Here is a 15835-nt window from a genome sequence, read left to right as displayed (position 1 = left end):
GGGGGTGGCTGGCAGGGACAGACTGGGTGAGCCTGTGGTTAGTGCCCTTGGCACGATGACATTATTTTGTTTCAGACAAAAGAATATTGCCTATGGTAGTACCAGAAAGGAGGTTCTGGGCTATGCTGCTGGCGCCTCCTCCTCCCCACCTCCTCCCCTCGGACTGCCTGGCTGCCTTTACTCCCCCCCCCACCCCCTACTCCCCCCCCACCCCCTGCCCAGCGCGTTCCCACTGGGCAGGCAGCAGCAGCCAGTGTAAACACCTTGATGATGCTCATTTATCACCCCCCAGGGGGCCATCTCCCTATCAACTCCACGGAGAGGTCCCAGCCCTGGCCCCCTCATCTTAGGAGGGAGCAGCTCACTGTTTATATAGCTTAATCCCATTGCCAGCCCTGATGGGGCAGTGCCTGCCGTGCCAGGGCCCTGTTGGTGCCCCCCCAACCCCCCCAGGGCAACAGGCTGAAACCCAGACCACTCAGGTCACCCTGGCTGAAGCCTGAGGAAGGAAAACGCAGAAGCACTTGCCTCCCCGCAACAAACACCCCTCAAATCCCCATTACAGCAGCTGAGACACCTCCCCCAGCCTCAGTCAGCCTCATTAAACCAAAACAGCTTCATTATGCCAATTTCCAGCTTTCAGTGTGGGGCTGATAGCTGTCAGCAGAAATAAGAGTTAATCTGGCATCACTCACATTCACAGAGCTGCCTGGCTAAAAGGAAGCGATAAAGCTTTGATAGAAGCAGTATACCCTGCTTGTCCAGCCTGCCACCAACAGAGGGGCTTTTCTCTTCCCTCACCCCTGGGCGGCCAGGCTATATACCCCCTCTCTCTCTCTGGGTACTGTGCGCGCGCGCATGCGCACGCACACACACACACACACACACACACACACACACACAGGCGTACACACACACACAGGCGTACACACACACACACACACACACACACACAGACAGCTCTGACCCCTTCCCTCCCCACTACCCACTCCCCATCTCCAGGAATCTTTGTCCAGTGCCATCTGGAAATACCTAACTCTGTCTCTTTGGCTTTTATTCTGGACCGTGATTAACTTTTTATTTTGGAAAATTACTTTATTATAGATATAGATATGTATGTATGTATATATAAAAAGGTTCCATTTCATTTGTAAAATCTTTTTCTTTTTTTTCCCTGCAGAAAATGATGACAAGATTAAAGGAAAAAAATAAGTTACATTACAGTTTCCAAAATGGTTCTTGCTCTCCACTGAAGATGGGCCCCCGTCAAGGCTGCAATGCACTCTCGATCCCAGCTTGTGCTTTGCAAGAAGAGGGAACATAACTAGACTAGTTATTTTAGGTTAAAATAGCCAAGAGACAGACGCCTTCGCCTCAAAAATATTCTGAGACACATAAAAGCAGAAGGAAACAAATCTCTTCAGTCACAAAATGTCGTACATCCCGCAAATACTAGATTCAATTAATTTAATAAAATAGAATATACATAGAGATTCTGCACAAACGTATTGCTTTCTCCCAACAGCTCCTGGTGTCGGGAACCTCAGCTCTGCTGGGCCTCTCTCTCCGCTTGGAGCCAAGGTGGCCAGGGCTGTCCAGAGCTGGGGCTGCTGCTGTTAACTCTGGAAATTCTGCTTGCCGGTGCCCAGCGCCACTGAGGCAAGGAGGAGCACCTCCTCGGTGCCCATTTGGAACCTTTCAGGAATACAGCCCAGGAGGAGGAGCTAGGATTTGGCACCCAGTGGAGAGAGGTGAGTGGGAGAGTGGGGCAGGACTCAGGGGTCCAGGTCTGCTGGGTCAGAGGATAAACCAGAGAGACTCAGCACGTCTTTCTTTGGGGAGGGCGAGGCAGCCATGCTGTCGGGAGGGCCAGAGGCCAAGGGATCCTTGGAGTCACTGGACGGAGCCCTCCGGCGGAGGCAGACACCAGGACTGGGTGGGGGCCGAGGGCCCTGGCTCTGGCTCTCTGGGGGGTCTATGGAGATGCTGGGTGGGCTGAGTTTCTTCTTGGGCCGGCTCCCAGCTCCCCCTAGAGGCTGACCTCCAAGGCTCGAGGGTTCAGGGCCCAGGGCGGGTTGGGAGCCACTGTCCAGGCAGCTGACCGCGATGGAGTGCCTCCTCTGTTCATCCAGCCAGGATGCCGGCCGGCGCGGGCAGCTCTGCGCCTCCACGCTGTAGCACTTCTTCAGGTCCCGTGCAGACGGGGCTTCCTCCTGACTGTCCATGGGCAGGAGGTCTCCTGAAATCCAGCTCAGCTCCGTGTCCAGCTCTAAGCTGCTTCTGGTCTCTGGTGGGCCCTTGGCCCACTTGGGTTCTGGGCCTGGGCAGGGGGCTGACGGGGGCATGTGCTTCAAGATCTTGCTCTGGCTGCGGGAATGCTGCTGAGCCTGGGTGCTGGAGCGGCCCCAAAAGGAGGAGGCCCGGGCCAGCGGCGGGGAGGGCCCACTCACCTCTGACAGCAGGTCTTCCCTGCTGCCCAGGCCCTGAATGTCCAGGGAATCCGTCCGTATTGCTGCCTGTATGGGGTAAGGGGAGGGCTCAGCCCGCAGGCTTCCTCTCCCCCATGAACTGTCCCACCTGGCAGGTCAGACAACTCCTCCTTCCCCTCCATGGCGCTGCAGGACCACCCTAAGCAGGGATTCTCAGTGTCTGCTCTTACTGGGAGATGGGGGTCATGCACTATTTGCTGTCTGTTGTCCATTGTATCCCCACCCCAGGCCTGCAGGAATTGCTCCATGCAGCTCCCAACCCACGTGATCCCAGAAAGCACTGGGCCAGCCCTGCTCCCCAGCCATCTCCTTCACGCCTCCTAGCCTCTGCACAGGCTATTTCTTTGGCCTTACATACCCTTCCCAAAGCCCTTTGACTTTATGGGCTCAAGTACTCTGTGATGTAATACCCGACCATCTTTACCCCAAAGTAAAACTGACTCCTTCCTCTTGTGCTCTCTGCTGCACCACACACGTGAGCAGCCTGTTGCTGCAGCGACCTGATGGGGTGCTTGTCTCTGCTATTATACCGTGGGCTCCAGAGGGCAGGCGCTGTCTCATTTGTCCCGGTCCCCAGTGCCCAGACATGGAGGCTGCTCAGTGAATATTTGAGAAGCAGCTGAGGACTGTGGCTGCTCCCAAAGGTGATGGATTAAAGCAGATGCTCAGGTAGCTATCCTCACACCTGGGACACACACAGCATGAGCAGTGGCCTTGTCACAGGGGGGCAGACAGGCCTCACCTGGCTACCCGAGGCTTTGTTCTGTGCTCCTTGAGTGTGGGATCTGGAAGCTGGGCCCTGGGAGTCACCAAAAGTGGAGACACCCAGAACAGGCCTTGTGCCCCTTGGCTAGGTCTACAAGTACAGAGACTTGTGGGGCAGCTCTGCCCATGGAAAGGGAATCCAGAGACCCAGGTTCTATCTCCAACCTGACATGTGTCCCTGGACAACCGTGACCCCCTCTGCTCTCTGGCCTCTTCTGTGCCCCCAAGGGGACACAGACCACTTTGCTTTGCCTAGAATTGTGTCCCCAGCATCTAGAACTCAGTCTGGCACACCATTGGCACACAATAAATATTCGCTGGGAGAATGGAAGTGGTAAGCCTCATCATCACCAGCAGCCTAGGATTCCCAGCAGAGAGGCCAGCCCCGGCCCGTGCCCACACACTATATCAGCTCACCTGGCGCCTGAGTGGCCTCTGAGCCAAAGGGGAGCGGCCTGGTGGGGGCAATTTGGGGATGGTGCCCCAGGTGGGAGCACCATGGGGCTGGAGCAGATGGGGTGCATCTTTGGGAAGCTGCGGGATGTAGCTGGTGTCTGCTGGCTGGGAGTGGACGGACAAGATGGAGCCTGTGAGGGGAGGTGGCGGGGAGAGAGAAGACCTGGACAGTCAATGTGCTGGCCCCCACCTGAGTCCCTCCCATCAACTGTCCACTATCCCCCAACTGGGGCCTCTGCTTTAACCACCCCATCCCCACCCTGGATTGAAAGCCGCTCCCCTCAGGCTGGGGGCTCCCCCAGGCAGGGGCAGCTGACCCCTTCAGCCTGGGGGATCCTCAGAGGTAGGAGAGGCCTCTTTGGCTGCCTCAGTACCCCTACTTCCAGAAGGCAGGACTGAGCTTAGGCAAGGATGGATCTCCCAGTATGAGCCAAGCGGGCCTGCCCCCAGCCTTGGTACCTGACTGAGCTCTGGGGAGCCCCCAGCCCCTGTGTCCCAGGGACCCCTCGGCAGTGCTCCCATCCCGGCACATGTAGCTGTCATTGGGCAGAGAGTGCGTTCGGCTGACCCCAGACTTCCGCACAGTCAGCAGATCTGGTCCTAGCATGACCGGCACCTCCTCAGGGTGGGACTCCATCTGCAAAAGGAACAGTGAGGGGCATGGGGGGGGGGGGAATAGGAGGAAGAGGGGCATCAGATTGGGTAACTGAGGCAGAGCTAGGTGATAGGACTCAGAAGTCCACCACCCCATCCAGACCCTGGCCCCCATCCCCTCCCTAGACAAGGTGGTGATGGGATGAATGTGGTTGGGGAGAAGGACCAGACACATGGATGAGCCTTCCAAATACAGAGAGGAAGTGGGTAGGAGGATGCCCTGCCCCCAGAAAACTATTCATACTACATCTTGGAGCTTCCCACCAGGGATGATGGAGAGGTGAGGAGGGAGAGCAGCCCCCAGCCCCCAGCCCTGCAGGCAGCCCAAGAGCTTACACTCAAGGCCTCACTGAGAGGCTCTGAAGCTGCACAGTGGAGAGTTAAAAGCTAATAGCACCAGCCGCCCTCAGCATCCCACCTGGAGATTGCCTGGAGAATCCTGTGGACAGAGGAGCCTGGCAGGCTACAGTCCATAGGGTCACAAAGAGTCGGACACGACTGAAGCGACTTAACACGCACATACTCCCTATCTCAATTACTGCGCTGGGGCTGTGGGGGGACTGATGAGTCAGGGGGGACCTTCCCAATGAGTAGAAGAGGAGGCAGCCAAAGACTCCCTGCAGAACAGAGGCTGTTTCATCATCCAGTTCTTAATGCAGCTGCAGCACCCAGCACTAGACAAGGGCTGGGTTAATATGAGCTGAGTGACGGTTGAACACTAAGGGGATGGTTCACAGCTGGTTTACCCACTGCCCCACCTCTCTTTAATTAAACAATGACTCTGGCAGGTGGTGGGTGGTGAGCAAGGCCTGGATACCATGGTCTCAGGCCCTCCCTTAGTGGACAGACTAGAAATGAGAGTGGATTTTTTAAAATCGTATTTCAAAGAAAGGCAGTCATCAGCTTTTGACCCCAGTTGGAGGGAAACAAGATTTGTTCCCAGGAGATTTCTCCATCTCTAGTTCTCATTCCTATTTCTCATGTCCATTCCTAGTTCTCAGAGAGGCCGTAGATTCCTGTCCCCTTGCAGACTCAGCCAGGTAAGTAGTCCCAGCAGGCCTGAGAATGACTGTCAGAAAACAGTCTGGATCCTCTGCTTCCTTTCTCAGCCCCAGGCTCCCCTTCTGCCAACCACTCCCAAGACCCCCAGGGACCCCGAGTCTATGGTCAACAGAGCCCTGCTGTGAGAAATGGGCCCCTGTCCCTCCTTTAGTGCCAAGAGGAGGGGAAGGTAGGGAGGAGGGGGCTGCTCACTGTTAGATGTGGATGGGAGAGCCGGGTAAAAGTGGAGAAGCTGTCAGAACACAAAGAAGCCCCTCCGGATGTGAGAACACCCAGGGACAGGGACAGGGGAGACAGGAACGACCCCCCCCACCCCCCGCCCCGGGTGAAGGGCATGGTGGTAGCAGCAGGGATGTGCCTCTCACCCACTGTGTGCTGGTGAATGGCTTATGTTGGGGGGAGGTGGGAAGGGGAGGTGGGAAGGAGGGGTGCAGGGAGGGGGAGGGCTGGCCTGCATGGGGCTCCAAATACAAAAACCAACTCTGTGGCCAGACAGGCATGCTGGTCAGCTGTCTGATAACACCTCTGTTTTGAGCTCGGTCACTCTTGGGTATCCGGATTAACCCTTTCACAACTGCTGCCCCTGGGCCCTCTGGGCAAGGCCCCAGTTAAATCTTATTTCTTTGTCCACAGTGGGTACCTTAGTAAAGCCTGGGACACTAAGTGCTGCCTCTGGGTAGGGCTGGCGGCAGAGTGAGGGGGAGGGATCCGGAGCCCCTGCAGTCAGCCTGCCCCTGGGGGGCTGGGGAGCAGTGGGGGGCTGTGTGTATGTACATTGCTCGCCAGGGCACTAAGTAAGAGTGTGTGAGTGTCATCAGGCAAACAGTCATCCGTCAGAGCTAGAGAGCAGGACAGTTCAGACACAATCTCTGACGTCAAAGACAGAGCCTCCATCTCAGCTAGAGGGATCTAGACAGGGAGAGAGATGATCAGGCATAAGAAACCAGGACAGTGCGTGCTCTCACATGTGCACACACACACATGCACACACACAGAGCCCCTCTTTTCCCATTGTTCACAGAGCATAAGGAGAAAGTCCCTCCTTTCTCTCTTCCCACCCCTTTCCCAAGTAAACTGAGAGCACCTCCCCTGCCCCCACTTCAAACCCCTGCTCTGATCAGAGAGGCTGCACAGGCACCAGAGAGCTGGAGCAAACACTGACAAAGCGAGGACACATGGAAACATGTTCTAAAGATGCTGCAGGAATCTTAACAGCCCCTCCCACATTACCACCATCCAGGGAGGGAGCAGGGAGCTGGGAGGGCTTCTGACTCTTATAAAGAAGAAACCAGAAAAAAAAAAAAAAAAAAAAGAAGAAGAAAGGCCCGCAAAGCGCCTCTCTGCTCCCAGCAAGACAGAGCAGCGTAGGGGGTGCTGGGGACAAAGCTGCCAGCCTGACGACCGCTTTCTGCCTATTCCCTCTGCTTCCAAAAGCCTGGCAGGACTTGGCCTGCCCCCAAATTCTGGCATCTCCCCTCCTGGGCCCTCCTCCACCTGCCCTCTCCAGCCTGGGTTCTGGGAGGGCTCTCCTATTGTTGGCCTGAATTGGGCACACTCAGTTGGGCTAGTACCCCATCTGGCTGGCTCACCTGGGATCTGCAGCTGGGCTTCAGTGCCTGCAGGACCCTGGGGGAGAGTGGGGCCATGCCTCCCAGATGAGCTGACTGCCTGGTCACCTTCTCAACATCTTCTTCTCCCTAGCACCTTTCCCCATGACCTTCCTTCAGGATGAGAGGACTCAGGAATGGACTTGATCTCTCAGGGACCATTCTAGGTCACTGCCAGGTTCAGGACCCTATAGTCTATCTGAGCCTGAATCCAACAAGAGGTCAGGAACCCTAGAGCAAGGTCCCTTCCTATTTAAGGATCACCATCCATTTCTTTGATCAGGCTAACAGGTGTCCCAGGTACTGGGAACCTGCTTGCCCACCCCATCATCCATCATGGCCCATGGAACACTAGGCTTTCTATCTACAGCTGAAACTTGTCTCCTTGCTTCCACTTCGGGTCTACCAGGGGCTTTCCTGCAGTCCCTGACTTAGGAGGAGGGTTTTGGGGTGCACCTCCAAGTGGAGGGGGTCAAAGGTGGCGAGACAAGTCCCAGGAGGAGAAGGAAGAGGACCCCAGGAAGCAGAAGACTGCACTGAGATGGGATTGGAGGAGAAAAGCATGTGCTGCTGTGGGAAGATGCAAGGCTTGGGGAAGAAGCCAAGTCCTATTTCAAACAAGGTCCTTGAACCCACTCCTGACCGGAGCCTTCCATCCCCTCTCAGGGCCAGGTCAGAAGCCACTGGCTACAGATAGCATCCACCGTGCCCAGCGGTTTCCATAGCTTAAAAGGCCACCAAACAGAACTAGTGGGGAGGGCAGTGGATCCAGAGAAGAAGCAGACTGTGGCCGAAGACATGTCCCTCAGTGGGTCCCCTGGCCACCTGCACTCACCCCCAAAGCACCTCTCTCCTAGATCATGTTCGTCACTGACCATCTGCTAACCCACTGCCAACTCGTCTTCTGCTCCTCTTTTCTTCTGGGTTCTTTCTGACGATTACCCTCTCCAAACCCCTCCTCCATCTATTCTTCTCCCTCAGAAGTGTTATCTCAGCATCCCTACCTTCCAGCTATGTGTTCCAGAGGTGGATCTCAGCCCGAAGAACCCCTGGCCACCTCCCGCCAGGCCCAGTTCAACTGAGGTAAAGCTGTTTTTTCCCCAAACACCCAGTGGGCAGGAAACAGCCCCACCTCCCCAGAAGCATGGCACAGCATGGCACAGCCCAGCACAGTCAGGGGAAGGGGCACAGCACAGGGACACAGTAACCTGTGGGTCGGAGCCGCCTGGGCTGCGGGCAGGAGGGAAGGCAGAGGGCTGGCCCCCTGGGCCTGCCAGCTCGTCCATCAGCTTCAGCTCCCCATCCAGGGAGCCCTGGATCAGCAGGGATATGGTGTCAAACAGCTGTCTGTCCTGGGGAGGACCAGCCCATAAGGGGAGCCAAAGAGTCAGGGGAGTGAGGGTCAGAGGAGCAGTGATGGAAGTGTCGTGGCAGGGATTGAGAAGAGACAGAGAAAAAGAGGAAGTCACATATATGTACACACATGCGCACACACACATAACAATAACAGCAGAGAGAGAAAGGGGGCAGTGGGGAAGGTGGGCAAGACAGAGGTGTGGGAGGAGGAAGGAGAGATAGGAGATGGAAAACAGGGGAGTCCAGAGGGAGAGAAGGGGAAAGAAAGAAAAGATCAGGAAGAAAGATTGAGAGATATGGCATCAGGCAGGTTGAGGGTGGGGGAGGAAAGACGTTTGGCAAAATGAGGGCAAGGGTAAGAGGGAAACAGGTAGGAAACAGAAAATAACCTTGACCCTAGAAGCCACGAAGGGAAGTCCCAGCCAAGCTGGAGGCACCGGGACAGATGAGCCAGCAGGTGCGCCAGTGGCTTGCTGGGGTGGCCCCACGCTGCAAGTGTGGGCAGCCATCTCTGGGGACAGCCAAGGGCCTGCTTACCTCTCCACATCGAGGCAGGAGGGTCAGGTGATTCAGGAGGAGCCCTAGGGTCTGCTTGCTGCCCGCTCCCTGTACGCCACCCACCAACAAGCCACTGAGCACCCACACCACCCATCTCTGTTCCAATTCCCTAGAGGCGGAGCGGGGGTCTCTGCTCACCATGGGGTGCTCCAGGGAGAAGTGGGAGGCTGTTCCAGTGTGGGGTGTGGCATGTGGGGCCCCAGGTTTGGGGCTGCCAGGGCTGTCGGGGCCCTCGACCCCAGGCCAGAGGAAGGGGCTGCCCAGTGGTGAGGGGGCTTGTGGGCTGAGCGTCTTCATCTCTAGCTCCAGTTCAGCCTCCAGCTCGGCCTCCTCCTTGGCCTCCTTGTTGCTCTCCTCCAGATGCTTCATCAGCACGGCAATGACCACGTTGACCAGCACAAACTGAGCTGTCAGCACGAAGGACACGAAGTAGATGGGGGAGATGACCGTGTTGTAGCAGGTGGACTCCTGGTCACAGTCCCGGAGGGTGTCCTGGGGAGGCAGGTTAGAGGAGTGAGGTTGGGAGGGCAGTGGACAGAGCTTTCACAGGAAGTCAGGTCTCCAGTGTCACAGAGCTTTGCAGGGGAACAAGGAAGGGCAGGAGGAGGGCGTGATGGTGTCCGAGGGGCAAAAGAGCATGAGCCACTGTCCTGGGAGGTGTGAGTTAGAGAATGTCTTGGGGAGAGGGAGTCCCGGAGTGTTCCAGCATGGAGGGTGGAAGGTTACATGCTTTTATTCACATCGAGTTCAACCTGAGCCAAGAAGTGGGGCCATCTCCTTGAGGCCAGAGCCAGCCCTGGGAGGGGCCTTGCTGTGGGGGGCTCTCACCTTCATGATGCCATTCCAGTTGTCACCTGTGGAGACTCGGAAGAGGGTCAAGAAGGCCATGCCAAAGTTCCGAAAGGTGGCATGCCGGCCCAGGCCCTCGCAGGGGTGCGTCTCATCACACTCTGAAGAGGAGGGAAGGGAGAGAGGCTTAGTTAGCCCAGGAGTCCCTGAGTCTCCAGCCCTGGCTCCTCTGCCCTCCCTACCCCAACTCACCCAGATCTCCAAAGAGCTCCACGCCCAGAGCTGCAAAGATGAAAAACAACAACATGAAGAGCAGTCCCAGGTTCCCCACCTGGAAGAGAGGAAAAGCGATGGAAAAGGTGCCGCTGGATCTCCGAGCCAGCTCCCCCCAGCCCTTTGGCGAGCACCCTCTCCTTCCCGAGAGGACCCTTCCCACCCACTCCCACCTCCCAGCTACCTGGGGCAGGGCCTGCATCACTGTGTCCAGGAGTGCCCGCATGCCCACAGCCATCTTCAGTAGCTTTAGCACTGCAGAACAGGGCAATGTCATGAGCTAGCCCCTCTAGGTCCCAGGCCACACAGCTGGTGGAGCCAGGGCCAGGGCCGGGGCTGGGGCTGGTGGGAGAGCCAGCCCCAGCCAGCCAGGCTGCCGTGGCTTCACCCCCACCCTTCCCCTTTGGCAGAGGCTAGAAGAAAGGCTCATGGAGCCCACACCCTCCTCCTCCCTAGCCAGTCAGAGCTGACCTCTGCTGTCTCCCCTTGAGCAGGTCACTCTGGAAGAGTGGCCATGGTGGGCAGGCAGCTGGCACTGACCTCGGGCAATACGCAGCACCCTCATGATGCGGATGATGGTGGGGTTGATGGGCAGCGAGGCATTGACCTCAATCTCCTCCAGTGTGATGCCCATGATGGACAGCAGCACAATGGCCAGGTCCAGCTGGTTCCACCTGAAAGCCCAGGACACAGCTCCCTGAAGGGGGCACTGCAGAGGAGGGGGTAGTTGTGGCAACGTGAGTGGCACATTCTCAGCCACAGAAAGGAGAGTGGAGGTCAGCCTGTCCAGCCTGTCCATCCTGCAGAGAAGGTGTGGTTTAGCTACGGTCACACAGCCATGTGGTACCACAGGTAGGGTTAGGACTTTAGTTCTAGCCCCTCTGCTTTTCATCTTCATTCATTTGCTTTTTTATCGAGTACTTTTATGGTATTTGCTCTGTGTCAAGTGCTATTTGATAGACTTTACAAATAGGAACTCAAAATCTTCACAACTCTGTGATGTAGATACAGTTATTATATCCCATTCTATGGCTGAAGAAACTGAGAGAGATTAAGTAACTTACCCAAAGTTACCAGCGTCTAAATGGTAGAGCCAGGATTCAGATCTGGTCCAGGCAGTCTGGCTCCAGTCTAGGCCACACTGATTTTTGCTGTTCCCAGGCCCTTTCTTGGCAGGCTCCCTCTCTCCCCTCCCATTTCCCAGGCCCTGGATATCCCCCCACCCACACTGCACCATCAGCCCTGCATAGGTCCTGGAGTGGAGTCTGAACCCCAAGAGTCAAGAAAGGTCTTTAGGCACTAGATCCTCTGGGGCATCTCCCTGGGAAACATGTGCCCAACTCCTCCATCCCTCACCCCCCCACTCCCCTTTACCTGTCCTGGAAGAACCGTCGAAAGCCAAAGGCCACCAGTTTGAAAACTGACTCCAAGACAAAGATGACAGTGAAGATATAGTTGCAGATCTTCAGAGCCTCATCCAGGATCTGGCAGGGATGGGGGCAAGATGCAAGATCTCTTAAGGCCCAGGGAAGATGCCCGTCCTGATCCTTCCATCATTCCTCCCAGATCTGGGAGACAGGGTGAGTCTAAGGGGAACTTTGCTCCCTTCTCACCATGATGGCTGATCATTGGCCATCACTCTAGGATAGAGGAGGTTTCTCATTCACAGGTATGATCCAAACTCTGTGTTGAAAGATCTCTCTCCTTGAGGGATGGTGAGGAGATCACATGAGAATGTGCTGGAAGGCACGGAATGCTAGAAGTGAAAGGGGTCTTTGCGTTGTCAATTCAGTGTCCCTATTTACAGATGGGAGAACTAAGATGTGTAAGGCAGATGATGGAGCTGATTTCAGAAGTAGCAAGAGCACAGGTGAGGTCTGGAGCTGGATACTGACTAGAATCTAAATTCCAAAAGAGTAGGCACAGATCTGCCTTCTTCATCCTCACAGGTCAAGAACACTCAACATCTTTATTTATTTAAGGTAACAAATATCTGCTGGGTGAAGAATCCAGGTCCTTCACTTCCCAGTTAGTTGCTCAAGTCAACTAACCTCTCTGAGCCTCACTGTCCTCACCTGTAAAACCAAGACAAGACTGACCTTCACAAGTCCCTGCAAGTGGTGCCAGAGGATCCCCTGTAGGGGGCCAAGCACTGGCCCGAGGTGCCCTGACTCGGGCTGGGTTAGCTTCACCCACAGGCTCATGATGAGGTGGGGCCCAAAGGGCCAGTCACTCAGTCCTACCTGGGGCTGCTGGTAGTGCTCCATGGCCATAGTGACCACGTTCAGCCCAATGACACCCGTGATGAAGAGATCCAGGTAGTGGCTGGTACACAGGTGGTGGACGAGGAGCCGGAAGCGGGAGTAGTCTGAGTAGTAGGGTTTGCACTGGGCTTCTGGTGGGGCAGCAGGGAGAACAGAGCAGCCATTGGGCCCTGTCCACTGTGCCCCCTCCACCCACAGTCCCTGACAGCCACCAGCCTCTAATGCCAGAGCTGAAACATTCCAGCGTCATCAGCATCCTCGCGCTCCACGCACTGCTCTTTTTGGGCAGGAGCCCCTCTCTTGGTGTTTCCCCTTCAAGCATTTGTTTTACTGGCTGTGGTTGGGCACAGAAGGGGTCAGGACATGCGGAGCTCCCCACCCACAGTAGACACCGGGTGAGCCCCCTCCCCGAGGCAGCCTCCAAAATCCAGCAGCCCCTCATAACACCCTCGACTTGGTGTTCTGCAGTAAGGTCTGATCAATAGACGAAAAACAACTGATCTTATTGGCTTCAGAGGAAGCTCCATCAATGGAGAGGTGAAGGCTCTTACTCCTTTACTGTGCTTAGACTCTTGAGGGGAGCAGAGGAGATTACAACAGAGCTGGGATTTGGAGATAAAACTGGAGATTGGAAATTGGACGTCTTCTTGGCTGACTGCACCGACCCACTCAGAGGGCCTCCCGCGGTGGGGGCAGGGCCTGGGACTCCTGAACCCTCATTCGGGAGAGGGCAGAGGGGAGGCCACAGGGCTCACCCAGTTTCTAATGAGGCAGTGCCCAGTCTGCTCCTGGGGACCAGGGCAGCTTCCCCTGCAGGCTGGGCTGGAAGCAGGAAGCACTGTCTGAGATCTGTCAGAGGCATCGTATTTCTCTTGTAATTAGTGAACCACTTAGTTATAAAAATTATCATACCAGGTTGACCTACTAAGCAGGCAGAACAAATCTGGGGGCAGGAGATTACAGGGGGCCCCTCCTCCAGGTGTGAGGAAAGGCCACACCAAGTTGGGGATACATGTCATCAGAGGCAGCCACAAAGAAAGAAGAGGCACCGCATGGGGGCCTTGGGGCAACCTCAGGTCCCAGACAGCTCTTCCCCCTCAGGAAGTCTACGGCGGAAGCCAGCCAGGGCTGTAGCCTCTGAGGACTGTGCCAGGGCGGCAGGAAGCTTTGGCTCAGACCAGCTTGGTTATAACTGTTCTTTCCCATGCAGGACTATTAAACAGAGAGGTAAACTGAGGCAAGGAGTGGCCTGGGTGGACCCCCACCAAAGGCCGAAGGAAGAAGAGTGCCCAAGAGCTCCCATTCAGCCTCACCAGCTGCCGCGCTCCAGCATCAGCCTTGAGGTGTGGATAACCGAGAGGCAGAAAGTCCCAGTGTTCTGGTGCACCGTTCGATGCTTTAGGCCATATTTTTGTTTCCAGAGATGGGCCAGCCAACCATGACTTTGTTTGCTCAGGCGGCCCTTTGGGCCCCCAGGGAGATGGGGGTGGAGAGGCCGGGGACAGGGGACAACATAAGGCCACAGGTCATCCACACAACGATGCGATCACGGCAGGTAGACCTGGTGAGCCAGCCTCTTCCTTCCTTCCTTCAGTACCCACAGAACAAGAGGGCGCTAGTCGCCCAGCGTTGCCTTAGCAGCTGGAACTCTTTCTCTGCATTAATCTCCATAAGTGCCGAGAGCACTCGATCCCATTATGCTAAAATATGAATGGAGAATTAACTAAAATGTTTGAATACAATTAGGTTAGAAAAAGCGGCTCCTTATTAGCCCTGTTATTAGCTGAGACGATGCAGAGGACAGGTTAGAGAGTCCCCCCTCCCCTGTCACCCCAGGCTGTCCGTGTAGGCAGCCCCAGGCCAGATGGAGCTGCTGCTGCCTCCTCCTGGTCTTGCTCTAGGAGCCCAAGGAGCAGGTGGAGGCCCAGAGGGAAGGTGGGGTAGGACGACTGAGGCAGGGCATCTGTTCACATAGACCAGTCCCAGGCCCTTGAGGTGTGTACAGAACCCCTCTACCCTCAGCCCTGACCCCAGAGCAGCAGGTGCCCAGGCTGCCAGAAATCCCTCCATTAGAGCCCAGGTCCAAAGTGCACCAGGGCCAACCTGATAAGCATCTCCTTGGCCAATCCCTTTGTTTTACAGAGAGAGAGAGGAGGCCCATCAAAAAGTTAGTTATGTACACATTGTAAGGAGGCGACCAAGCCAGTACCTGAAGAGCCCCTCACCAGCTGCCAGGTGGGTTTAGACACAAAGCCTTGGGGCTTTGGCCCAGAGGGTGCCCTCGAAGTTTGTCCAAAGGCTCTCACTATTGCGCTCCGGATGATGTCACCTGTTTTGTCCCTGGCCCTCGGTTCTGCAGGCAAGAACCCGGGCTCAGAGAAGAAGCTGAGACCCCCTGGGCAGAGCCTTGGCTGGGCCTGCTGCTCTACCAGCTCCAGCGGTAGCCCAGGAGGGGGTCTTGACCAGTGGTCACTGGCACCTCGGCTACCCTGGCCCTGTCTCCCTGCCTCCTACCTGTATGAGTTACCTTAGGCAGAGAAAATACCAGAGTCAGACAGTGAGGAGAAGAGCACCCCCCAGGACTGCCCAGCCCCCAGTCAGGGGCGGGAGTAGAGGAGAGGCGCAGGAGGGGGCGCAAGGCTGTGAGTGAGAGCCATAGGCACAGTGAGTTAGTAGGGGTCACGGGAGCCCGAGGCACAGCCAGGGCAGAGGTTTGCAAAGGGGAGTGGTGGAATAGGAGGAAGGCGGGGGTCACTCCTAGGGACACCGGTCCCCAAGACAGAGGCCAACTTCAGCTGCTGTAGCCAGGCCTGATCAGTGGGTCCTGGTAAAAGGAGAGAGGGCAAGTTGGAGGCAGGTGCCACAGGAGGCCGAGGGGAGTCGATCTGGTGCTGGAGGCAGCCCCGTTTTCTCCCTCCACCTGGAAGCTGGGCTGGACCGAGGTGTCTCATCAGGTCCTTTTCCTGATAAGCAGACTCTTCCCTTCAGCCCTTCCCTGGGATCTGGCTATTCTGCTCCTGCTGGGGGCAGCACAGGTGGCAGAGGTGCTGGCAGGGAAGTATGGTGCACACATTTGATTCCAGCAACTCCAGACTAGTGGGTGTGGCTTCATCCCCATCACACCACTGGGTACCCTGATGCATCAGCGTTGCCACGCCTTGTAAGCTGACTGGAGATGCAGACGCTCACGTCCTACCCTGGACCACTGTGAGAGTTTCTAAGGGGGGGCTCGGTTATGTCCTCTGGGGGATTCTTAGGCACAGGAAAGTTTGGAAAACTCTAGTATAGACCACGCAGAACAACAGGTTTAGGTAAGAGGGATAGGGGTGGTCTGAGCCCTTGTCTGGGGTCTCTGAGTCTTCATCACCAGCGGGAAAGGTGAGACACTATGTTAACCAGTGTATATACCTGCCTGTGCCACAGGACCACGGCAGAATGTCCCCAGAAGGGGGTGCAGTATGAGAGTCAAGACAGTGCTTATCATTAAGTGGGTGTGTCAGAAGATGGTCTCAGGGGCCATGGAAATCCGCATGGGTTGACTCTTGGGGGAGAAGCCTCTGAG

At 56.2% G+C, this 15835-nt stretch overlaps 1 protein-coding gene across 27 annotated transcripts in view; it reads right to left on the bottom strand.

Moving 5' to 3' along the window:
• Positions 1–1123: 1123 nt before the first annotated feature.
• Positions 1124–15835, bottom strand: part of CACNA1G (calcium voltage-gated channel subunit alpha1 G) — a 62260-nt gene continuing 47548 nt past the window's right edge. For 13 of the 27 annotated variants that reach the window (XM_055580009.1, XM_055580013.1, XM_055580011.1 and 10 more), the window contains 10 exons: positions 12253–12404; positions 11384–11493; positions 10550–10683; positions 10194–10264; positions 9989–10067; positions 9776–9897; positions 9086–9439; positions 4170–4347; positions 3672–3841; positions 1124–2516 (listed from right to left, as the gene is read on the bottom strand). In XM_055580009.1, the coding sequence (XP_055435984.1) occupies positions 1776–2516; positions 3672–3841; positions 4170–4347; positions 9086–9439; positions 9776–9897; positions 9989–10067; positions 10194–10264; positions 10550–10683; positions 11384–11493; positions 12253–12404 (2111 nt within the window). In that variant the 3' untranslated portion in view covers positions 1124–1775. Of the gene's footprint in view, positions 2517–3671; positions 3842–4169; positions 4348–6200; positions 6336–8241; positions 8386–9085; positions 9440–9775; positions 9898–9988; positions 10068–10193; positions 10265–10549; positions 10684–11383; positions 11494–12252; positions 12405–15835 lie in introns of all 27 variants that reach the window. The other 14 variants (XM_055580005.1, XM_055580004.1, XM_055580006.1 and 11 more) reach the window with 5 other exon arrangements.

Source organism: Bubalus kerabau, chromosome 4 (assembly GCF_029407905.1).
Source record: "Bubalus kerabau isolate K-KA32 ecotype Philippines breed swamp buffalo chromosome 4, PCC_UOA_SB_1v2, whole genome shotgun sequence".
Taxonomy (NCBI): domain Eukaryota; kingdom Metazoa; phylum Chordata; class Mammalia; order Artiodactyla; family Bovidae; genus Bubalus; species Bubalus kerabau.
This window is presented reverse-complemented; position numbering and strand designations above follow the sequence as displayed.